Raw genomic sequence first — 25,819 nt, 5'->3', positions numbered from 1 at the left:
TTCTCAATGCAACTACAGAAAAGAGTCGACCCAATTCAATATGAGATCAAAGAAAGTTCTCAAACTCATTAATTATTCATGAGCTGATGACCCAATCAGCTCGCATCAATTGGGTCAGGTGCATGTATGTTGATACCCAATGAACATACCGATCAACACACGGTAGATTAGTTCAAAAACTGATCAAGACACTGATCAAGAAACTTGAATTTTAATCAGTCTTAATTATAATTCTAAATACAGCATTTTTCCCGCTTAAATCATTGCTTACAACAACAATACAGCAACATATTATTCCTTCTTAGACATCGTTACATTAATTGTACAGTTTTTGAATTTTCCTTTCTGGAAAACAACATCCGTTAAAGATTGATCCTGTTTCTCTGTGGTAAAACATGTAGTTGTACTAACAACACTTGGACCTAGGATCTTTGAAACTTTAGACACATTTTCTTCTGTAGGCTTTTCGTACTGCAACAATGCATTAGAACGATGCCCCGACCTTTCGCGAATCAATTTTTCTTCAACCCCAGAATTGAACAGGGAGGAAACACAAGTAACGCGCAAACTGTGAGCGGTTTTGCGTTTAAAGCCTGCCGCGTCGCACATGTCAGGCAAAATCTTGTTCAAGCTGTTGATGCCTACGGGCGCTTTATCGAATGCGAACCTAGTTTTTGATGGCTTAAAGTAAAATGCAGTAACTTCCTTTGCATGAGTCTCAACTAACCCTACATACAATCTGAATATCTCAACAAGGCACGGCTCGTGCTTTTCCTCAATAGAATGACAAACGTGCTTGACCACTCGCGGCACATACTTTAGATCACAAAGACCTCCATGATAAGTTTTAGAGGCATTTTCTTCAAACTTAATAAAATTTGGACCAATTTCAAAGTTGTTTACAACAATATTTCTGTGATCTCCCCCCAGCAACCCAAAAACTTTTCCGTTGTAGAAATAGATCGTGTTCAATAACGACTTAGCTGATGTAGTTCCCAGCAATTTCTTTTGCCAGAATACTGCTTCTTCTTGCTCGCTCACAAACTCCTTTTCCTCTTTCTTACACTTAATGTGAAGCCCGTCTCGAACGCTATTCTTCATCTCGGCATCTAAGCAACGTCGGAAAAGGACAAACCTTCAAAAAATAACACACAAAATTAAAGTCCTGAAACAGTGCACTTTAAATTACTAACCAATTCGGTCTAAAAGTTGTCAAGTACCTTTTGTCACTAGCGTCCAGAGGATTCAAAGCTTCTGATCCATTTTTCTCCTCCAAATAACGCTTGAGGGCACAAATGATACCATAAACAGACTTCGGAGGGTATCTTTCACCGGACTTTTTAGCTACCTCCATCACAAATTTTGACAACCAATAGTTCAGCGACAGAGCGTCCATTCCAGCAATATCTACACTCACAGCGGTAACATTGTGTAAATCGTAGTCCTTGAAGAGACCGCCACAATCTAATACCGGAACTTTAACCTCTCTCAACCTCTGCCATTCGGCAAAAATGTTCACAGCCCACTTGTTTTTATACTTAGTTGAAACTGGAACAGCATCATTCACCAAAACATTTTCTTGAGAAGAGGTTTTTGGAACTCGAAAACGTTCTGATCTCCACTCGATCTCCATCACGCGGCATAATGTTAATTTATTAAAAATTCAACCTTTAAAACTTGCCCACATGGCCGCATATAAAAGATTCATTTCATTTACCATATGAATAAAAAACAGACAATAGCCTATTGAGCACGCCTACTAATTACCTATTCTTCGAAAAAAATTCTCATGCTACTTTGAGAAGCCAGCTCAAAAACTCGTGCTTCGTTTTTCATCAGGGGTTCCAAACACCTCGAAACAATAAAAGCACTCCGCCTTCGGCGTCGTGCTTTCATCTGTTTCTCGGTGTTTGGAACCCCTGATGAAAAACTCGCACTCGTTTTTGATCTATTACTTCTTTTGATTTTGAATAGCTCGCTGACGGACTTGGAAACGTTCTACCAGTATAACACAAGTAACACTGGACGGATTTACAAGGCGGTTACGGTTTTTGAAAAGATGTTCTTTTGATTTTGAATAACTCGCTGTAATCCTTTATATCAGGTCTGGAATTTGAAGGCGGTTACGGTTTTTGAAATGAAGTTCTTTTGATTTTGAATAGCTCGCTGACGGACTTGGAAACGTTCTACCAGTATAACACAGGTAACACTGGACGAATTTAGGATAAGCAAAGCTATAGCGTTCGTCCGATCGTATTTTATAAACCTTAAAGTTTCCATGGAACCGTTACTCCTAAATTTAAGTTTAGCGCGCGATGCAAATAATTTGTCCCATTGGCCGGGGGGATAACGAAATTTGCATACGAGTTGAAAACTTAACGCAAGAATGTGACAATGGACTATTATTTTAAACGTTGAATGATTAGACTCTGTTAGCTTAACTGAACAGGCTATTATCTTTTAAGGTGAATTGAACGGACGCTAAAAGACTAATGAAGGCATTTGTTTTCATGCGAGTTGTGTAATTGTTATTCATTTACAGGAAAATTAAATTAACAAACTAAGTAAACTTTTCGGGTGGTCTGCGTGTGTGAATGTAATTATGATAGATCAATATCGTCATATGTTACTTGATTGGTGGTTGAAAATATGATGTCGTTTTTGTGCAATATGATTGGATGTTGGAAATGTGCTGACATTTCCTGTAATATGATTAGTTAACGACACCAATAAAGTTGGGACTCGCTAGATAGAAATCATTTGCAGATGGTGGACTCTTGACTAAGCTTTTGTTTCTCTGGATAAGATTTTCGCTCCATGTCAAGCCACTTTGAGGATATAAGCGATGAAGAATTGTTGGAGGCCATTATTGCTATTGAGAATGGACCAGAAAACAGTTATTTCCAACAGGTAAATTAAATATGTTGTAACAAAAATACATTTCGTGTACTTAATGTGTGATGAACCGGTTTATTTATTTTATTTTACATTTTCTCTTAGATTCTTGACGACTCTATCGATGATACGATTTTGTCAAATGTCGCCGAGGCTACAGAACGTCAACTCACTAATCAAGAACAAATCGGGGGAAGTCTTGCTATCACAGAACCTGGACGCTTCGAATTTGTACTCAACCCGTACGTAGATAGTCACACCAAAAAAAATGGGCGCTAGAGAGCGTCATTACACCTCCAACATTCGTCAGGTGGGACAATTTATACCTCAACAAAACTTGGCAGCAGCAATTGCTGATGGATTACATAGAACAATCCAAAATTTGATTCTCCGAGACAGGATACCAGCCGCTGATCGTGTCTACTTCAATTTAGCCAGCAATCGCTTAGTCAACAGCTATGCTTATCGAGCGTTACCGGCGGGGGAATGGTTAAATGGTAGCGATCGTGTCGACAGTCTGCTGCAGCAAATGTCACAGGTGTTAAACTCAAACGAGAACTTTGAAATGAATGATTCGTTTCAATTATCTTTTACACACGTTCGTACATCTCCTCGCGGTAGCGGTCAGAAACGAAAATTGAAACCTGGACATTCTAATCCAGAAACTTTCAAACGTTTGAAAGGTTCTGTCATCAGTATCGATAACAAAGATGAACTATGCTGCGCCCGCGCCATTGTGACAGCTAAAGCTAGAGTGGATGATCACCCTAAATGGAACAGCTTCAGAAGAGGTTTCTCTATCCATAGAGATGAAGCAATCAAGCTGCATATAGAAGCTAATGTAGAAATGGGAAAATGCGGTTACGAGGAACTCACTAGATTTGCATTGACGCCGTCCTTGAACAATTATCAGCTCTTACTTGTGGACGCTACCCGAGGTTATAGCCTGACTTCTTTTGGAAAGCCTCAGGAAAAACAATTGGTACTGTTGTATGATAATGAACACTACAATGTGATCACTACGTTACCTGGGTTCTTTGGTAACAGTTATTTCTGCGCAAGGTGTCTCAAACCCTACAATAACGAAGGTCAACACGCCTGTGAAAACAACCCTGATCATTGTTCTTCCTGCTTACAAACGGGATGTGAGGACTTTACTGAGGCCAGGTGTCGTAATCAACCACCAGCTACACCCTGCGGATCCTGTAAGCGGATGTTTTATGGTGATGTTTGTTTTCAAAATCATCTGACGAAATCCTACAAGGGAAAAACCGCTGACTCCAAAAACATCAATGTTTGCAGTCAACGCCGCAAATGTCGTAGCTGTAAAAAGTTGTTGGTGGGTCTCAAGAAGCAACAAGAACATGAATGCGGTTACATAGACTGTCCCTCTTCCCACGAGTACATAGAGGCCGCAAGCCACCGATGCTTTATTCAGATACCTAAAACATCGGAAGAGCTAACCGAAGAGAAAAAAGAAAAAAAAGAAGAAGAGAAAGAAAAAGAAAAAACGCAAGCGACTAACCGAAGCCGAAGCAGAGGATAATGGTAATGATGATGATGATGATGATGATGATGATGATGATGATGATGATGAAAAGCCTCCCATTCTCGTTTTCTTCGATATTGAGGCGATGCAAGACACTGGCAAACACATCCCTAATCTTTTAATAGCGGAAACTGAGGATGATAATTGTCTACTCCACTTCAAAGGTGAAGATTGCATTCGCGATTTCCTGGAATGGCTGGATACGTTAACTGAAGAAGACACGCGCAATGTAACTGTTTTGGCCCATAACTTTTCTGGCTACGACTCCTATTTCGTCGTGGAGGAATATCATCGCCAACACAGGGTCCTTAATCAAATCAGAAATGGAGCTAAACTTCTCCAATTAACCTTTGACAATATTAACTTTATTGACTCTCTGTCATTTTTTCAAATGCCGCTTTCTGCATTTCCAAAGACATTCGGATTGACAGAGTTAAAGAAGGGCTATTTTCCTCACCTGTTTAACACGTCTGAAAATCAAGACTACGTGGGACCAATTCCCGAGAAAGAATTTTACATGCCTGAATGTCTGTCAACGGCCGTAAAGACTTCGAGAAATGGCATGATAAAGAAAGAGCTGAGAATGTAGTGTTCGATTTCCAGAAAGAATTGCTGGAATATTGCGAGTCGGACGTGAAATTACTGAAGGAGGGATGCCTTACTTTCAAACGGCTTTTTGAAAAAGAGACAAAGTTTGACCCCTTCAGTCATATTACTATAGCTTCGGCATGCAATCGAGACCTGCGACAAAACCGAATGGAAGCCAACACAATTGCTTCCGAGCCTCTCCACGGTTGGCGACTAAAAACAAATCAGTCGAAAGTTGCCATGGAATATCTACTGTGGCAACAAAGTCAGATCAGTGGGAGAATTCAACATGTTGGAAATGATGGGGAATACCGTATCCCCAACAGTCGCTACACCGTGGACGGCTACGATGCAACTACGAACACCGTCTACGAATTTCAAGGTTGCTTTTGGCATGGCTGTCGTAAATGCTATCCCAACAGATCCGAAACACACCTTAGATTAGAGCACCGCTGCACTGCCGACGTGTATCTCTGCACCCAGGAAAAACTACAATTCTTGCGTGACAAAGGTCACAACGTCATCGAAATGTGGGAGTGTGATTGGCGGAAAATGAAAGAAGAAAGGCAGGACGTCAGGAACTTTGTAGCCAGCCTCGATTTGGTGGAGCCACTAAATCTTCGTGATGCCTTCTGCGGCGGACGAACAAACGCTGTCAAACTCTATCATCTGGCTGACATCGCCTCAGGAGAGAAGATTCATTACTATGATTTTACATCTCTCTATCCGTTCATTAATAAGAATGCTGAGTATCCTGTCGGCCACCCTGAAATTATATTTCAGCCGGAAGACACAGACATCCAAAATTACTTCGGGATTGCCAAGGTCACAATCTTACCTCCAGAAAAACTGTTTCATCCAGTACTTCCGCTGTGTGAAAATGGTAAACTAACATTCCCGCTATGTAGAGCCTGTGTACAAGAAGAGATGGAAAAACCAATGCTATAACGGTCCTGGGTTTGCAGTCACAGCGACAGTGAAAGACAAATTACAGGTACATGGTGTACCCCCGAACTGAACAAAGCCGTTGAGAAGGGCTACAAAATAACTTACATTCACGAAGTGTGGCATTTTTCTGAAACGAGGAAAGGTCTCTTTAAAGACTATGTGAATACATGGTTAAAGATTAAAGAGGAGGCAAGCGGCTGGCCAACTCATGTAGACGATGATCCCGTCAAACAGCAAGAACATCTGAGATCCTACAAAGCGAAAGAGGGCATCGAACTCAACCGCAACAACATTGAAAAGAATCCCGGCAAACGTAGCCTTGCAAAAATGATGTTAAATTCCATGTGGGGGAAGTTTGGCCAGCGCACCAACAAAACTCAAATCAAAGAGTTCGGAGATCCTATGAGGTTCAGTGCATTCCATGAAAGTGATGCAAATGACATTTGCTACGTGAGTGTATTGTCTGAAGACATCGTTGAAATTCACTATAAACTGAAATCGAATGACGAACCTGTCTCACCAAACCTCAACATTTTCATCGCTTGTTTCACGACATGTTGGGCTCGACTTCGTTTGTATGCAGCTCTGGACATGCTACAAGAACGAGTACAGTACACAGACACCGACAGCGTTATTTTTTCCAGTTTACCTCATGAAAACAATCCTCCCCTTGACGACTTTCTCGGTGATTTCAAGGACGAGTTGGGAGAAGACGACTTCATCACTGAATTTGCGTCCGCGGGACCGAAAAATTATGGTTACCTCACGAAGAAAGAAAAAGAAGAATGCAAAGTGAGGGGAATCTCTTTAAACAGTGAAGGTAGCAAGCAGTTAAATTATCAGGTGTTGCGGCAAAATGTTTTAGACGAAATTCAACGCCCTCTCGAGAAAACGCGACAAACTGATATTTACAAGCCTTATCACATCGTCCGAAACTCCAAAGAGTACTCACTGACCACAGTCTCTCAGACGAAAAAGTATCAGTTTGTGTACGAAAAACGAGTGATAGATCCCTACACCTTCAAAACATATCCCTATGGCTATGAAAGAATAACAAATGAGGACGTGGACATGATTGAACTGTTGTGCCATTTGTAAACACTTTTGTAAATAGTTTCATTCATAAGTTGAGCGCAATCCACTAGGGAGTTGCACACGGCTCTGTCCTGTAATTTTAGGGAAACCTTTGATATTAAAGTTAATGGTTAACTTTAAAATTGCGTGATTACTTTGTTTATGTTAGAAACCAGGCTTTTTACCCGGTCAACACGGAAACGAGATTAATGACGTCAAAGGGGGCGGGGCTTCTGGTTACCATGGATACGTCAAACTCGAGAAAACAATAGAACTCCTTTCCATAACAATACTTTTTCATTTGCATCACAATACCTGTCAAATCCGTACTGGACTAGCCCATACCACTACTCACTTTCTCTCCTCAGAAGTCCATGCTTGATCATTTTGGCTTTCTGTCATTGTAAAAAACAAATGGACTAATGGACAAAAAGCTTTTAGTTGTTATTGTTGATGGACAAGACGGTTTCTTTTAGTGCTGTACACCGTGAGTAAATCAAAATCAGGGCCGATGTGGACGATATAAATCAGTGAGGAGCTCACGACAAGTGTACAACAAGAATTATTTCTCTTAAATCAATCCAATATAAACTTCGAATGCAGGGGTGAAGGTTTCATTCGCACGAAACATTTGTATCTTACACATAATCTATCCCTAACTTAAGATGTATCATCAAGCACTACGATGACCCAGATGAATGCATCCAGTCCAAGTAGCATTGTTGTAGCCTCAACAACAGGTAAGACTCATTTAATAGCAGTGTGGTAAACAAAAAATACATGCAAGATTCGTTTAGTAGCAGTAATGAAACCAGAAACAATACGATGATGATGCAAGATTTGCTTAGTAGCATCATACTTAGTATGGTAGCACTGAGTGTTGTAACCAAAAAAAAGGCTCGTTTAGTACAGTGTTGTAACCAAAAAAACATGCAAGATTCATTTAGTGGCAGTGTTTTGAATAAAAAAAAAAACATGCAAGGTTTGTTTAGTAGCAGTGTTGCAACCAAAAGAAAAACATCCAAAGTTCGTTTAGTGGCAGTGTTGCAACCAAAAAAAAATTCACGGTTTGTTATTTGCAGTGTTGTAACCTGAAAAAAAAAACCAACATGCAAGGTTTGTTTAGCAGCAGTGTTGTAACCAAAAAGAAAAACATGCAAGGTTCACTTAGTATTAGTGTTGTAACCAAAAAAACATGAAAGGTTTGTTTAGTAGCATTGTTGTCACCAAAAAAGAAAACATTAAAGGTTCGTTTAGTAGCAGTGTTGTAACCAAAAGATAACATTCAAGGTTCATTTATTAACAGTGTTGTAACCAAAAAAACATGCAACGTTCATTTAGTAGCAGTGTTGCAACTGTTGCAGTGTTGTAAGATTTCTTACACGTGATCTATCCTTAACTTTTGATAATTCCTCAAACACTACTATTATTACTATTATTACTGTGAAGACAGTAATACCTCCTACAACCATCCAAATGACATCCATTCCAAATAACAGTATTGTATCCCCAACACCAGGTAAGCCTCATTTAGTAGCATTATTGTAACCAAAAAAACGTACAAGGTTAGTTTAGTAACAGTGTTGAAACCAGTGAAAGACTATGATGATCCAAGGTTCCTTTATTAGCACTCAGTGTTCTAAGAAAAAAACAAGATTCGTTTAGTAGCAGTGTTGTTACTAAAAAAAACCTGCAAGGTTCGTTTAGTAGCAGTGTTCCAACCAAAAAAAAAAACATTCGCGGTTCGTTTGGTAGCAGTGTTGTAAACAAAAAAACATGCAAGATTCATTTAGTAGCAGACGGTGTTGCAATAAAATAAAAAAAAAGCAAGGATCGTTTAGTAGAAGTGTTGTACCCAAAATACATGCAAGGCTCGTTTACCACCAGTGTTAAAACCAAAAAAATAATAATAATCATAGGGTGGAATCGAACTACAAACACATCGAAGAAAGAGTCTCGATACAGTTAAGGCCGAGCATACTTTTGCAGACACCTTAATTTCTTCAATCGATGTGTTCTTCGTAGTTCGATTCCAGCCGATTTCTTGAATAAAATAATCCAATTTTCGGTATTCGTTTGTTTACATTTGTAATTTGGTTCTTCGGGGCTATTAAAAAAGTGCAAACATTTTCAGTCATTTTCCCACCAGTCTTCTCTTACTCGACACGAATTAAGCCGGTGGAAATTGCCCCAATCATTGGACTGATTATATGCAATGTTAGGACCGTCGATATCTCCATGGCAACGACGAGCAGGAAAACTCTAACGTTAACAAATTTCTACGCTACTTGCTGCAGTAAAAGCTGTTACCAAGTTCTTAAACTACCGTGCAATGTAAATGAACTTAAAATTCTTTACGTAATTTGATTTTGAATAAAGTAGAAAACCATTACTGGCATAGTTTTCCATAATGATAAAAACTGGATCTACAGTCGAGATGAACACTATGAAAGTAAAACAAAGAAAAAAACAAACAAACAATGAATGCAAGACAATTCCAAAATACACTGCTAATAATACCTAATAATAACTACTTCGGTTTTAGGTTCCATGCACCAATCAAAATTCTGCAAAGTCTAGGTATTTCGAATGAAGGTCTTTTTGTAATTTTAATATTTGTAATACGTAATCTACCCTAACTTTAGATGAATCTTCAAGCACTATGATGACAGAAATCTCTACTACACCAACCCAATTGACATCCACTCCAGGTAGCAGTGTTGTAGCCTCAACACCAGGTGAGACTCATTTAGTAGCAATGTTGTCACACACAAAAAAAGATGCACCGCTTCATTTAGTAGCAATGTTAAAACCAAAAAAAAGCTCTATGATGATGCAAGGTTCGTTTAGTAGCAGTATTTTTACCAAAAACACATGTAAGGTTCGTTTAGTAGCAGTATTGCAACCAAAAAAGCACTCAAGGTTTGTTTAGTAGCAGTGTTGTAAACAAAAAAAACATGCAAGGTTCGTTTAGTAGCAGTGTTGTAATAAAAAAAAAAAAAAAAAAAAAAACATGCAAGGTTTGTTTAGCAGCATTGTTGTAAATAAAATCTGGATCTACAGTCGAGATAAACACTATAAATGCAAAACAAAAAAGAAACAATGAATGCAAAACAATAGCGAAACACCTAATACCTACTAACACCTACTTCTGTTTTAAGTTCCATGCACCAATCAAAATTCTGCAAAGTCTAGGTATTTCGAATGAAGGTTTTCTTGTAATTTTAAGATTTCTTACATGTAATCTATCCCTAACTTTAGATGAATCTTCAAGCACTATGATGGCAGAAATGTCTACTAAACTTACCCAAATGACATCCACTCCAAGTAGCAGTGTTGTAGCCTCGACACCAGGTGAGACTCACTTAGTAGCAGTGTTGTAACTCAAAAAAAGGCAAGGTTTCGCTTAGTAGCAATGTTGAAACCAAAAAAAAGCGCTATAATGATGCAAGGGTCGTTTAGTAGCAGTGTTGTTACCAAAAAAACATGTAAGGTTCGTTTAGTAGCAAAGCTGTAACCAAAAAAATATGCAAAGTTCATTTAGTACTTTTGTTGTAATAGAAAAAAACATGCAAGCTTTGTTCAGTAGCAGTGTTGTAAATAAAAGCTGGATCTACAGTTGAGATAAACACTATAAATTGCCCCAATCATTGGACTGATTAGATGCAATGTTAGGGCCGTCGATATCTCCTGGCAACGACGAGCACGAAAACTCTAACGTTAACAAATTTCTACGCTATTTGCTGCAGTAAAAGCTGTTACCAAGATCCTAAGAGCGTAAATCCGAAAATCTCGAGAATCGGCCCGTGAAATAATGGTACATAAACGTTTCTCGTTCTTAAAACGTGACTACAAACTTGAGTCGATTCGTGTGAGGTACTTAACCATTCGACTCGATTCGCACGGAGTCGATCCGCATCACCGGAAGTCAAGACCCGTGAAATAATGATACATGAGCGTTACTCGTTCTTGAAACGTGACTACAAACTTGAGTCGATTCGTATGAGGTACTTAACCATTCGACTCGATTCGCACGGAGTCGATCCGCACCACCGGAAGTCAAGACCCGTGAAATAATGATACATGAGCGTTACTCGTTGTTGAAACGTGACGACAAACTTGAGTCGATTCGTGTGAGGTACTTAACGATTCGACTCGATTCGAACGGAGTCCATCAACCTCGTTCCCAGGGTCTCTCATCTTACCGCCCCCTTCGCTCCCTCCAGGGGGCGGTAAGATGAGAGACCCTGGGAACGAGGTTGGGAGTCGATCCGCACCACCGGAAGTCGATACCCGTGAAATAATGATAAATGAACGTTTGTCGTTCTAAAAACGTGGCGACAAACTTCGGTCGATTCGGTGAAGCACTTAACGAAGCGACTCGATTGGTCGGGAATGTTTCCTGCAAAGTGGAATCGTGACCCTTGCTGTCGATTCGTCATACCTGAAATCGATTTGCGCGAGACTTAGTAAATATAGCGCATCTGAGCTTTGAGGGTGGGTTGGAAATGTTGTCGATTCCACACGACTCGATCGAATCGACACGAATCGTGTCCCTTGCTGTCGATTCGTCATACCGGAAATCGATTTAAGCGAGACTTTAAAAATATAGCGCATCTGGGCTTTGAGGGTGGGTTGAAAATGTTGTCGATTCGACACGATTCGATCGATTCGACACGAATCGTATCCCTTGCTGTCGATTCGTCATACCGGAAGTCGATTTGCGCGAGACTTAAAAAGTATAGCGCATCTGGGCTTTGAGGGTGGGTTGAAAATGTTGTCGATTCCACACGATTCGACCGAATCGACACGAATCGTATCCCTTGCTGTCGATTCGTCAAACCGGAAGTCGATTTGCGCGAGACTTAAAAAATATAGCGCATCTGGGCTTTGAGGGTGGGTTCAAAATGTTGTCGATTCGACACGAATCGTATCCCTTACTGTCGATTCGTCATACCGGAAGTCGATTTGCGCGAGACTTTCTAAATATAGCGCATCTGGGCTTTGAGGGTGGGTTGAAAATGTTGTCGATTCGACTCGATTCGATCGAATCGTAACGAATCGTGTCCCTCGCTGTCTATTCGTCATACCGGAAGTCGATTTGCGCGAGACTTAGAAAATATAGCGCATCTGGGCTTTGAGGGTGGGTTGAAAATGTTGTCGATTCGACTCGATTCGATCGAATCGTGACGCCTTTCCTTCGAAGAATTCTCTTTAATTGCCTGAGACTTAAACTTGTACCATGAACTAACAGTAAAAAGGATATAATTTCAACATAGTTCAAACCAAGATCAAAATAATGTTGTACTAACGAGTCTCTGCCATGGTAAGCCACTCCAAGAGCGGGAAGATAAGATGGCAATACCGCATTAACGGCTTCAAAACTGGAACAAAACAACACCAAAGAAAGTACAAAAGCGGCTAGCTTGCGATCTTTAAAATTGCAGCCACAAACGTTGCTAACAGATCCAGATAAAGTAGTAAACGCCTGCATCATACGTGTAAACCGTTAACGTTGGCCATGTGCTAACGAGTTATACAATATATGATTTGCCGAGTGCTCATGTTCACGTGTTATAATTCGAGATCTCGTGTTACTAAGTCGAGATCACGCATTATAAGTCGAGATCTCGCGTTATTAACACGAGATCTCACATTTTAAGTCAAGATCTGGCGTTATTAACACGAGATCTCAGATTATAAGTCGAGATCTCGTGTTACTAAGTCGAGATCTCGCGATATAAGTCGAGATCTCGCGTTACCAAGTCGAGATCTCGTGTCGTAAGTCGAGATCTCGCGTTACTAAGTCAAGATCTCGTGTTATAAGTCGAGATCTCGCGTTTGTAAGTCGAGATCTCGTATTGTAAGTCGAGGTCTCGTGTTATAAGTCGAGATCTCGCGTTTCTAAGTCGAGATCTCGTGTTTTAAGTCGAGATCTCGTGTTACAAGTCGAGATCTCGCGTTACTTAGTCGAGATCTCGTGTTGTAAGTCGAGATCTCGTGTTACAAGTCGAGATCTCGCGTTACTTAGTCGAGATCTCGTGTTACTGAGACCCAAACGAAATCGACAGTAATATTTTGGTTCGAAAAAAAGATACTCAAATCCAGACGGCCCTTACGGACCACCGTAGTTTGATGATCCGGACAGTGTTCTAGTAAAGTGCACAAACCAGCGTCAATATTCCGCGGAAAACGCCATAACGGCCGTCTTTTTGTAAACATATATTACGAGCTTTAACTATAATGTAGAAATAAGAAACAGGTTATCAGAAAGGATTGTGAAGTAATAATAAATTAACCAATCGATCCAGTTATAAAAAAGCTTGGGCTCTGTTACCAATCATTGTTGGGGAACAAAGCCAAAGCTTTTCTAGTGAAGAAAGCCCACATCGAATTGAAGAATAACATTTCAATATCACTGGATTAACATTAGGTAATTAACTTAGGTAATTTCTTTATATGCGAATAACGTGAAATTAACGTGCGCCCGACTTCCAACCTCGTTCCCAGGGTCTCTCATCTTACCGCCCCCTGGAGCGAGCGAAGAGAGTCGATGATAAATGAACGTTTGTCGTTCTAAAAACGTGGCGACAAACTTCGGTCGATTCGGGGAAGCACTTAACGAAGCGACTCGATTGGTCGGGAATGTTTCCTGCAAAGTGGAATCGTTTCCCTGGAAGTCTACTCGCTAAGTCTCGCGCAAATCGACTTCCGGTATGACGAATCGACAGCAAGGGACCCGATTCGTGTCGATTCGATCGAATCGTGTCGAATCGACAACATTTTCAACTTACACTCAAAGCCCAGATGCGCTATATTTACTAAGTCTCGCGCAAATTGATTTCCGGTATGACGAATCGACAGCAAGGGACACGATTCGTTACGATTCGATCGAATCGTGTCGAATCGACAACATTTTCAACCCACACTCAAAGCCCAGATGCACTATATTTACTTAGTCTCGCGCAAATCGACTTCCGGTATGACGAATCGACAGCAAGGGATACGATTCGTGTCGAATCGATCGAATCGAGTCGAATCGACAACATTTTGAACCCACACTCAAAGCCCAGATGCGCTATATTTACTAAGTCTCGCGCAAATCGACTTCCGGTATGACGAATCGACAGCAAGGGACCCGATTCGTGTCGATTCGTTCGAATCGTGTCGAATCGACAACATTTTCAACCCAACCTCAAAGCCCAGATGCGCTATATTTACTTAGTCTCGCGCAAATTGATTTCCGGTATGACGAATCGACAGCAAGGGACACGATTCGTTACGATTCGAGCGAATCGTGTCGAATCGACAACATTTTCAACCCACCCTCAAAGCCCAGATGCGCTATATTTTCTAAGTCTCGCGCAAATCGACTTCCGGTATGACGAATCGACATCAAGGGATACGATTCGTGTCGAATCGACAACATTCTGAACCCACCCTCAAAGCCCAGATGCGCTATATTTACTAAGTCTCGCGCAAATCGACTTCCGGTATGACGAATCGACAGCAAGGGACACGATTCGTCACGATTCGATTGAATCGTGTCGAATCGACAACATTTTCAACCCAACCTCAAAGCCCAGCGTCAAGTTAAAACACGAATCGACTCTAGTTGGGTGTATTGGACAACCCTCTCCCTTTGGTCGAATCGTCAAGTTAAAACACAAATCGACTCTAGTTGGGTGTATTGGACAACTCTCGCGTGACTATCAGTTTCCAAATTTGGAAATGCAGTGTCACTCAAGTCCAATATCAGGAAATAGTCTTAAGGCGGAAATTAGTTCTCGCGGAACGTAAAGATTTATGATTAAACGTCGTTCGTATTTCCAAACAAACTTCATTAACTACTAAAGTCTTGGCTAACAACTTTACGAGAACATCAGAGAGAAAGAACTTCCGCACTCAACATCCAACCCATGATGGACTTTTATGTGGACTACAGCTGCGAAGACAACAACGAAACAGGCAGAACCAAGCTAACTGTTTCCGACCTTGAAACTGCAACCATCAGAGATGTAAAGGACGCTATTCAGGCCGCCATTCAAGCACCAGTTTGTGATCAACAACTGTTTTATCAGGAACAACCGGTAACAGACGATGACATGACTCTCAGCAGATTGTATTTCCGGGAAGGTGACTGTTTCAAGGTGCAATTTCTTGCTGTAGCGAACATTACACGAATGAGTGAGCTAGTGGATGTGCTGAAGAGCTTCGCTCAAGAAATTGTAGAAAATCTCAACAGACAGCTTCCCGTCATAAACGCAAAAGAGGAGCCCGACAGCCTGAGGAGACTTCATGACTTCTTGTCTGTCCGGCACCAGATTGCAAGTCTTGTAATACAGAAACTTAAAGATTCCTTTTTCTCCCCATGGAAATGTTTAAGAACCGTTGCTCAAAGACACTTTTTCGTTCAAGAGGGAGGATTTGAAGCTTTCTTGGAGGTGTTCAAATTCTCACGAGAATTGTACCATGGTTTGAACGAGTAAGTATATGTCTATATGTCCGGCAGCCGGACAGGTTTTGCGAAATACTCCGTGTCCGGCAGTCAAACTTTTTTAAAATTTTCAGTTAATAATATCAAATCCTTGTTTATATGGCGGAAACTTTCATTATTTCCACCGTAGTGTGAGTTTTTGAGAGTTCGGCACCCGTTATACTGGTATTTGTAACTTTGAAGCTCGCCGCGAACTTCCGGACACGAAATCGTAAATACTCCGTGTCCGGCAGTCGAATATTTCCCGAATATTCTCAAACTCATTAATAATTCATGACGTTATATGCCAACCAGAGCGTCCCATTCGGATCAGGTGGATGAGTTTGAAACTCAATGAAACACCAGTTGAAAATCACTAGTGTTTCATCACGTTTTCATCAGTAGTGATAAAATTGTTCTTAATCTGCATATTCATAGATTACTCAAACACAGCTTAACACGAATCATTAATTTTTATTATTATATGGCTTTGGCTTTTGGCCGATATAACGCGCGTTCTGATTGGCTAAGAGCGAGATCTGAACGGTCATTATCTAGCCGTAATGCCCACGGGCCGATTACGGATTATGCAAATTAGGAAGAGCCCGGCTCTGAAAATTTGAGCGCATTGAAACGATGAAAGCCGATTAAAAACAGTGAGAGAAAGTAAATTTAATCTTAGCAGCTAAAAGTTTAGAAATTTTTCCTTAACAAAATTTATAAAGAAGTCGTTTTTGACTTACCAGCCGGAACCTTGGCGGGCACTTGTGAAAAACAATCAAAGTTTACCGAGTCTCAGGGTAACGCTAAAATCGCTAAGTGAAAAACACCTTCGGCAGATCTGTCATGCATCCTGAGCAGAACACCACGAAGAAACTTATGAGTTATCATCTTAGTCACAACAATTACTGAAATATTGAACTCCGCCACAGTTCTCATCAAATAGATTCCCTCGCTTTAACACAAGCACATGAAGTATAAATCAGCTTCCAGTATCATCAGACGTAAACAATCGGGCGGTCTTTGTCGGTAGCATGCAGTGTTTCTGATAACTGCAGGAAGTTTTAGACGTTCACAAGGCTTGAAAAGCTCATCCATAAATCCCAGAATGAAGAAGGCGAAGGTATGCTATCGAAAGCGAAAGCGAAGATCGAGTTATTCTGAGCAGTACATTCTGAAGCATTAGTATTTTCTTTCATCGAAAGACCATTTGTTTGGACTATTTTGAAGTACTTTCTGTCTTTTCTATATGCGTTGACGTTTCGCCACAAAAGCCCGAAAAAAACCCCCATCAAGTTGTGGCACCACAATACTAAAATACCTTCCGCTCCAATATTTTTTTTATTTTCTTTTAAAATTCATGAGCCCTATAATAAACAACTTAATAACCGAGAGTGAGGTCGTTACGGGAAAATCTCAAACCTCGGCCGAACGTATTGACCTCGCTATCGCTCGGTCAATACTGCAAGGCCTCAGTTTGAGATTTTCCCGTAACGACCTCACTCTCGGTTATTAAGTAGTTAATAAACAATGGCCAGGAAAAACATTTCAAATTATAAACTGACAAGCTGAAGTCATATGAAATTAAAGTTTACAGTACATTTTCTTAAAGTCACCAAAACAGACTGGCATAGTATCCATATCCACATTCTGAGAAACATTTTCTACCTTCCATGCGTCCATGTCTGTTAAGGGCACAGTAAGCGGCTGAACTTTGAGAGTTTGTGCGGCTGAACTTTGAGAGTCTGGTTAGGTCTTTCTGTTTTGTTTCATGTAAGACATCACAAAATGTAAAACATTTTGCAACCGCTTTTGCAAGCGTTGTTTGTCTTTTGACTCGCCCAACGGGCCCGTCAAAATACGGTACAACTCGTAAAATATACAGCGATACTACACACAAAAACAACTAATAAGACTGAATGTCATTCGATCTCAATACCTCAATAAAGTGATTAGAACACTAAAAAGCCGGAAACACCATACCTTTATCATGAAACCACCTTTAACTTTATCATGATTATAAAACAATTTTAACATATGTGTATAAATTTATATCTCTTATTTATTTATCTATTCACTTGTATGTGTTTTTTATTTGAGTGTCCAAAATTAGTACTGAAGATAAATACTCCGGCCGACACTCAAATAAAGTTCCCTGTAAAAAATTCTTTAAAAAAGTTGAAAAAGATATCACTATTGGCCAACGAACTCTAATAAATTCAGTTCGACTGAAGTCCTGGTCCTGAAGTGTTCTAAGTACCTTAGCTAAAGACGATAAAAAACCACTCTGTGCAACAAAATGTTTTATGTACTGGCCTGATGAAGGGGGGATGAGCTCAAATACCAAGTAGAACAGCATTTCAAGATTCGTTGATCTTTGTGGCTCTTTTTTTCACCAAACAGAAATGAAAATACAGTGGGAACTAACATGATTCCAGATCAACACAAACAGCTTTTTAATCAATGCCAACTCTATCTTCAGTCGTGTTGTCTGCACTTGTTGTGGGACTTTGGTGAGACACACCAGGATGCGAAGTTTCTTTTGTCAAAGGATGTGTTTCCCTTAGCTGTTGATGCCTTCTTGCTGCAGCCACCTGTCTATGAAGAGACAAGCCATAATGACATCGCCAGACAGATTGTGGATATAAATGAAGCAGCTCTCGGACCCTTTGGAGAGTGAGTATACCCAGAAAATGATGTCTGCATGTGCTTATTGAGTGTTAAAGATGCACAGAAATTCCACTTCTCCAGTTTCTTGATCAACGTTTCAGTTCAGCATTGGTTGCTGATTTCTGGTTGTGCACGTGTGAGCCAAGTTGTTCGACGTCGGTTATCATGCGGTATAGAGTGTTTCCACGTGATGTCACGGCAGCTATATTGGTTTCCCAAAAATGAAATGATGGTCGTGTCGGTGTCCCAAACCAGTCCTGCGGGAGTTGAATTCTCGTTTGTACCAATAGATTTGCATGGCTGTTTGCCACGTGAGTCAAAACGTTTTATATACACCAACCCAGCAACAGTTGACTAACACGGGCCATGCAGCATGCGATGCGCACACTGACTAAGAATCAAACTACTACAAGCTTGTTGAAACTTGACTGGCCTGCTTGATGCTCGACAGACCCTTGCACACCAATAGTGATGTTACCTGCCACCATTGTCCACTTTGGACCTTTCCATGCTTCGATTCCTTCTTCTGTTTATTTCTTTGTAGGTTGGTGGAATGTGATCCCAACATCCAAGAGAAAGTTTCCAAAATGTCTCCACTGATTGACAAGTTACTCTTTATAATAGACAGGAGCCAATCAGAGCCTGCAGGATATTCCTTGGTTTCAGTCCGGGTGGTTTGTATAATTTTGTTTTATTGTACTTGGAATGTCAAATCTGCCCAGCCATTGGTGGATTGTGGAGCACTGGAAAAAATGCTTAATATCACACGGAAGCTTCTGATTGATAAGGACAGCGATGCACCTCTTAGGTGAGAGTTAGAGAACAGCTTGGTATAAAACGTTTGCTTTTTTAATATATTGGGGTGGGAAGGCATAACAGAGATTATCTAGGGTCATTGGCTGACAGACAGTATTGCGTCTCGACATTGACCCATTGCGTTTATGTCCGTTCACCAGGTACTACTGTTGTCTATTTCTGGCTAGACTGCGTTCAGCTCCTCTGATGAAGCTGGACAGGGTTACTTGTGCTGCTGTAGATGAACTTACTTATATATTCCTAGAACAGCATGTATCCGAAGAGATCTCAAAATGGGAAGAAGACACGTCTTACGTCTGGATGACAATGGTGCCACTGGTTCATCTTGCCTTTGCTGCAGGAAAGGAGTATTACTGTGCTCAAATTAAAGAATTAACGTGCGATACAACACAAACGGAAGAAGTTGCCATAACTGAGTCCGATGAAGCTAAAGCTGACAAAAGAGAAGAAAAACTTATTCATCAAACAAGTTGGAAACGTAAAATGAATAACTCCCTGTCTGACAAATCTGAAACGACTGGAGCTGAAACTTCAGTGGCTGGAGACAAGAACTGTGTGACGGCAGACAGCAAAGACCAAACCACATGGCCAGGTTCCCCATCAACACAAAAACTTGGAATCTTTTCCCTGACGAACATGCTTTTACGCAATGAAAACCAGCAGCTGGCGCTAGCAGAAAATCTCCTTCCATATCTCGTGTGTCTGTCATGGCACCTAAAGTGTGACGAGAAGGAAAAACTAAAAACCATTCTGGGAACTTTTGCAAATGTTTCCTCGCCTCCTTCTTTGAAAATTGTTACCAAATCCGTACTGGCTCTTGTTAATGGTTTAGACATGGTTTACAAACTCTAAACAGCCAAGCAGACGGACAATGAAAATGATAGACCGTCTGATGTTTCCGGCCTAGGGAAAAACCTATTTCTTGTACCTCGACACTTATTTCTTGCACCTTATTTCTTTTACCACAGGGAAACTGTACGGCTACTTGACTGGTTTCCTTGAGCGACCAGGCATTAAATTGTAACATTATAATTATTTATCGGCCACACATAATAACCAAAAACGTTAAAGTAACACAAGGAAAAACAGATTAGAATATTGACGGCGATATTGCATCATTCTTGCCAGCAATGTTTTCTTAATACATAGGTAAGCGAAAATAAACGATCAAAGCCGGTGTTTCGGTGTCATCATGCCATGACGCCATTGTCAAGGGGATTGTAGAAATATTCAGCGAGTCCATTACATAGGAGGCTCGCTAAATTTGCATAAAAAATAATCAGTTAAATTATATAAAGATACTTTCCTGTAGATGGAGTTTGACTGAACGTTTAGAATACGTTTTAAACGTCTTATGAATTACATCTCGTGCTCTAAACAATCAGGCTTATTCTTGCATTTCTTTAGGACGCCAAACAGCCTCCTCACATATCTACTTTGCATCTGCTGATGCATAATGATCGGTTATGCTATTTCTTGGATACATTTCACCCACCTACAAATCGTTCCCGCGGTGGAGAGAGGTACTCCGCGAAAATTCGGCCAACCTGCATACTAAAAATTTTAGAATTCCTACATACAAAAAATTTTAGTATTTTACACTTGCTACCCTAGTCGACCTGACCAAAAAACGCAATACTGGCCCTACCAAGGGCCGGATTTGCTGCTGCTCGTGTAGGAAACTTTTCAGAATTTCTCCTTGAAAATTAAACTGTGTCGGCTTCTCAAAAGTTAAAGGGATGTTTGCAGGGCTCGGCGAATTTTTGTGTAATTTATAACGTTATTCCCATCCGACTCACCTGTTTATGAAACAATCGAAAGTTCAGCAAGCTGATGATATGACTCTCAAGGGAAATTTTCCATTGTATATTTTGCTGCCACCCAAGAACAAGCGCCGATAAAGGTGATATTTCTCATTACAATTCCATTTGCTTGTTTTGACTCCCATTGCAAGAAGAAAACTCGTCCGGTTCCCAGACCGAATTTGTTCTCCATGAAATGAGTTCACTGACCCGAGTCATTTTCCGTGCAAAACGTTTAATTTAGTCTGTGATTGCTCAAGTACATATGGCTCAGGCAATATCGCGCCACCGCTTGCACATGTATGTACCGAACCATGCATTGATTGCTTGAATTAATGACAGTGATACAAAAAAGATACCAGCAGTCTTTGACTATAGATTATCGACAGTTGTTAAAACTCCTGTCTGGTGTGGACAGTCCATTGCCCGGGTATTTCAGACGAAAATGGTCAAAATCTCTACTCTCTCTGAGACCAAAACGGCTCAAAAGCCAGTGATTGATTCTTTCAAAACCACAACCCTAGATACCAAGCTAACCACCCCCTATGCACCTCCTCACCCAGCCCCGTATACCCCATTTCTACAAAACTCACTGTCATTTCTCGCCAAATTGGGTTGCGTGACAGCATCACGCTCTTGAGCTTGCGTTCGGGCTGCAAATTTGAAAATGCAGTGTCACTTAAGTCCAATATCAGAAAATGGTCGGAATGCGGAAATAATCAGCAAAACGTGAATTATTTAAATCAAACATCATTCGTTTTTCCAAAGTTAAGAAACTAAACTGAACCGAAACAAGTCTTGACGCAGAACTCTACGAGAACTCCAGAGAGAAAGAACTTCAAACATAGAATCAATGATACCCGGGGGGTGGGGACTGCCATATATGGGCTATATAGGTATGTGCCGCTGTGAAGGGTATGGTTTTCAAGCAGTTTACTCTAGGATAGGGTATATAAATCAGAGCGTTTGGGTCTAGAATAGGGTATCATTTTTCACAAAACTGACTGCTTGATTGAAAATTTTTTCTTGAGTAAGGAAACCAGGAATTACCACCCAAAAATGTAAAAAAATAAAATCGGCAAGTTTAAATTTACGCAAATCAGCCTCAACAGTGTCGATAGATGGGGGGATTTGGGGAGTTTACTCTAGTATAGGTTAGCAAAATTCAGCTTAACTAGCTCTGGTATAGACTAAGGGTTCCAGGGTCCCGGCGGCACATCCCCACCCAGAAATTCCCAAAGTACCCCCCCGGGCAATGATGGCCCTTTACGTGGACTATAGCTGCGCAGAAAACAACGAAACAGGCAGAACCAAGCTTACTGTTTCTGACTATGTTGCCACAAGCATCAGAGTTATAAAGTACGCTATTCAGGCCGCCATTCAAGCACCAGTTTGCGATCAACAACTGTTTTATCAGAGACAACCAGTAACAGACGATGACATGACTCTTAGCAGATTGTATTTCCGGGAGGGTGACTGCTTTAAAGTGCAATTTCTTGCTGTAGTGGACATCGCACGGATGACTGAGCTTGTGAATGTGCTGAAGAACTTTTCTCAAGAAATTGTCGAAAAGCTCAACAGACAGCTTCCTGTAATAAACGCAAAAGAGGAGGGCGAAAGCTTGAGGAGACTTCATGACTTCTTCTCTGTCCGGCATAACGATGCATGTCTTGCAATAAAAGAACTTCAAGATTCCTTTTTGTCCCAGTGGAAATGTCTAAAAACCGTTGCACAAAGACACTTTTTCGTTCAAGATGGAGGATTTGAATCTTTTTTGGAGGTGTTCAAATTTTCACGCCAAATGTACTACGATCTTAACGTGTAAGTATAACAGCTTTATTTGGTAAATTATGCAAATGAGTTTGCAGCAGCCAGCTATGGGGGTTAGGCCAGGCAACGATTTGTTGCAACATGCACTGTCATGATCTTAGCAAAAATAAGAACTTGCGTTTTGAAACAAAATCGTTGATTTATTTGTATGTAACCCCATCACTGAGTTCCTCTTAATTCTTGTATTTTCTCAGTGACATCTTTTGAGGCTTACGTCATTACCCTTATAAAGTTATTTTGACTTTCCGCAAACTAAGTAAACTCTTTAGTTCCGTTTCGTATTTGCTCGCAAGCCATGGCAACGAACGAATTTGTTTCTTTTCGTAATGGGACTTACCTAATAGAGTCCTAAAGTGATGACGTCACAAAAATCAAATTTTTTAAATTATGGGATATGATGTCATATTCTTATAGAGGATCCTAAAAGGTGCCCTCATCCCAAAAATTAGCTCTGAATTGCAATTCCCGATAGAGATATAAGGGATCAAAGTTTGATAGCATCTCATACAAACCCTTCAAAATTTGTTTCAGTTCCTTCAGTTTAGAACTTACTCAAAATTAGAGAGATTTATATGGGGCACTACCAAATTTTCATCCTTTATATTTCGGCTGGGAATTACAATTAAGAGGTAATTTTTGGCAAGGACCCTTTTTTAAGGACGCTCTATTCGAAAATGGCACCAAATCCCATAATTTCTCAAATTTATTCTTTTGTGACGTCACACTTTAGGACTCTATAGCACTTTGTATTTTCGGAGTAACTTTTGATTAACCTATTTATCATCTTCAACTTCCAAATCACTTTTTTTCGACTCTTGGTGCTGACTACATTTGAAGTTGTTACTTCTCCAACCTCAATATCTATTTCATTATTTTCGGACTCCGTTTGTTTGCCGTCACTAACCTCACTGTCGCGGATGTCCTGAATTTCGTTCGCCTCTGTGAACATAACCTCTCTTTTCAGAACATCTTTAATTGGGACGTCTTTGATATCTATCGATCGTTAGACGGAACACTCTAAAGCTAAAACGCAGTCCACTGCAATTTATGTGCTTTACTGGTTCATAACTAAGGGTTCCTTTATAGGAGGGGACTTTAAGAGGTTTTGAACACAGCGATATCGGAAAAAAACTCGGCAAATACCGCAATATCGCAAAAAAAAAAAATCGCCAAATACCGCAACGCTTCATTACCAAGTCGAAGCTCGATGTCCTACCGAACCCACTACTCTGCATGTTTAGTTTAATTTAGAGCAATAATAACATGGAAATAACAATATGATTTTGTCAACGAACGTCAAGTTAGGTTATTTTTGATTTAAGCAACAAGCAACATCCTCTAGCGTTTTGGCTAATATTAATAAACAATGACTTACCCTTTTCTGATTGGAAACTGGAAAAGGTTCGGAAAAGGTTCGGAAAACGTTGGAGGACTTGGAGGACAATTTTAATACGGCCCAAAATGCTAAAAAAAACCACATCCCGCAGGCTCGAAGAATACCGCAATACCGCGATTCGAGAATTGTCCAATACCGCAATACTGCAAACCCCAGTGTCTCCCTTTTAAATCATGCAGAAAAGTCAGGAAAAAGCCTTGCATGCAGCCCGCCGCTAGAATAATCTGCCAAATGGGTGCTCCAAAGTCTTTAAAGCGTCCGTGAATTAAGCTCAGCCGCCACAATATTGGCTGTTCCATGGATTGCTGCATTTTGAGCTCAAATTGTCTAGAACTTGCCGGCACACCATGGACAAGAGCGATATACTAGCTCTATGACTGTGGCAGGATTGGCAGTTTCCTTTCCTTTTTAGGAAGTGTTAAATGAAGGTATCCTTGAAGTTCGGCTGCCTAATGAGCGCCCGGTCGCCCAAGGCACCTAAGCCTACGAGTGCGGGCGACTAAATTTTTGTTCAAAGAGCTCGAGTGGGCGCCTAAACATGGAGTTTCCTTCCTATTTATTCTGTCTAATTCCTGATTGTAGCTTTGTTCCACTGGCATAAAAATTTCCGTTAACAAGCCTGCCGCGGTCAGTATAAAATACGGCCTGCAGACGGCGGACTGCGGACTACGCACTGGGTATAAAACACCGACTGAGGTATAAAACGCGAACTGCGGACTAAGTGCGGCCTACCGACTGCAGATTGGGTATAAAAAACAGACATGGTACAAATTGCAGATTTTCCTCCCAAGTGACCACGGTGCATGAAGGGAGTGGTGTTTTCGCGCCCTAAATGTCACTTTATAAAACTGCGCATGTGCTATCAACCCAAGATGGCTGGCGTTGGAGATAAGGGCTGTGATTGCTTCACATATTAATTCTTCTTTTCTAGCAGAGTTTCGATTTCCAAGATAGCAAAATTATGATAGTATAGAGTAAAGTGCGTTATTGGCTGTTGTCATCTTCACGGGGAAGCAATTGACAATTTTCAATTCCATATATTTGATATAATCGCCTTTATTGTTGTATTTCTCACTAACTGGACGAGAAATATGGGCCAAATCACGGCAACAAAATCTCTCTCCGCTCACAAAACATCCGAAAACAGCCATAGTCGCCCTATAGTGCATTGAAAACTCCGTATTGAACTACTGTACATCATGTATGCCAATTAATGGATTGTGTCTCTGTTAATACTGGAATATTGCAAAATACCGTAAGATTCCGAAAATAACCCCCGGGCCTTATATTTTTCAAAGTCCCTTTTTGAGGGGCTTATTTTTTGAGGGGCTTATATTCAGAGGGGAATTTGTGTTACAAAATCGGCTAGGCTTAATATACTTGGAGGGAAATTTGCGTCTCAAAATCGATTGGGATAGCTTATAGTTGGAAGGAAATTTTTGTCAATAATGTGCACAACGTTTAAAAACTTTAACACAACCGCAAATTATTTATTTTGCCTTCACTACACAACCGAACACACTTAAAGGTTGAGGCATGGGCGCATTGGTCAGCCAAGGTCCAAGATATGTTTTATTTGCGACAATAAGCAGCTTACAACAAAGTGGATAAGAGATACATCAAGTAACGTCAGGAGCCATAATCGGGGACAGAGACCGTAAGCGCGCGCCATTTCTAGTATTGGGGCTGTCCCTATGATATGGGACAATTTTTCTACTTTTAGAACAAATTCCGCCATCGCATGCGGCACACGCGCGTTCATGCTGCGAGGATTT

General features: G+C 40.6%; 3 protein-coding genes across 4 annotated transcripts in view; all 3 read left to right on the top strand.

Moving 5' to 3' along the window:
• Positions 1-10,501, top strand: part of LOC145490697 (uncharacterized) — a 47,757-nt gene extending 37,256 nt beyond the window's left edge. For both annotated transcript variants that reach the window (XM_081469785.1, XM_081469784.1), the window contains 3 exons: positions 7,720-7,794; positions 9,700-9,792; positions 10,316-10,501. In XM_081469785.1, the coding sequence (XP_081325911.1) occupies positions 7,720-7,794; positions 9,700-9,792; positions 10,316-10,437 (290 nt within the window). In that variant the 3' untranslated portion in view covers positions 10,438-10,501. The remainder of the gene's footprint in view (positions 1-7,719; positions 7,795-9,699; positions 9,793-10,315) is intronic.
• Positions 10,502-14,747: 4,246 nt separating this feature from the next.
• On the top strand, positions 14,748-20,600 carry LOC145490252 (uncharacterized). Its single transcript, XM_081469373.1, has 4 exons — positions 14,748-15,539; positions 17,934-18,206; positions 18,745-19,008; positions 19,157-20,600. The coding sequence occupies exons 1-4, from the start codon at positions 14,974-14,976 to the stop codon at positions 19,866-19,868; spliced, it is 1,815 nt and encodes a 604-aa protein (XP_081325499.1). The 5' UTR covers positions 14,748-14,973; the 3' UTR covers positions 19,869-20,600.
• Positions 20,601-20,677: 77 nt separating this feature from the next.
• On the top strand, positions 20,678-22,727 carry LOC145490692 (uncharacterized). The gene has a single exon (XM_081469780.1). It carries the CDS (start codon positions 22,074-22,076, stop codon positions 22,641-22,643), a length of 570 nt encoding a protein of 189 aa, XP_081325906.1. The 5' UTR covers positions 20,678-22,073; the 3' UTR covers positions 22,644-22,727.
• The last annotated feature ends 3,092 nt before the right edge of the window (positions 22,728-25,819 follow it).

This window comes from Orbicella franksi, chromosome 6 (assembly GCF_964199315.1).
Source record: "Orbicella franksi chromosome 6, jaOrbFran1.1, whole genome shotgun sequence".
NCBI lineage: Eukaryota > Metazoa > Cnidaria > Anthozoa > Scleractinia > Merulinidae > Orbicella > Orbicella franksi.
This window is presented reverse-complemented; position numbering and strand designations above follow the sequence as displayed.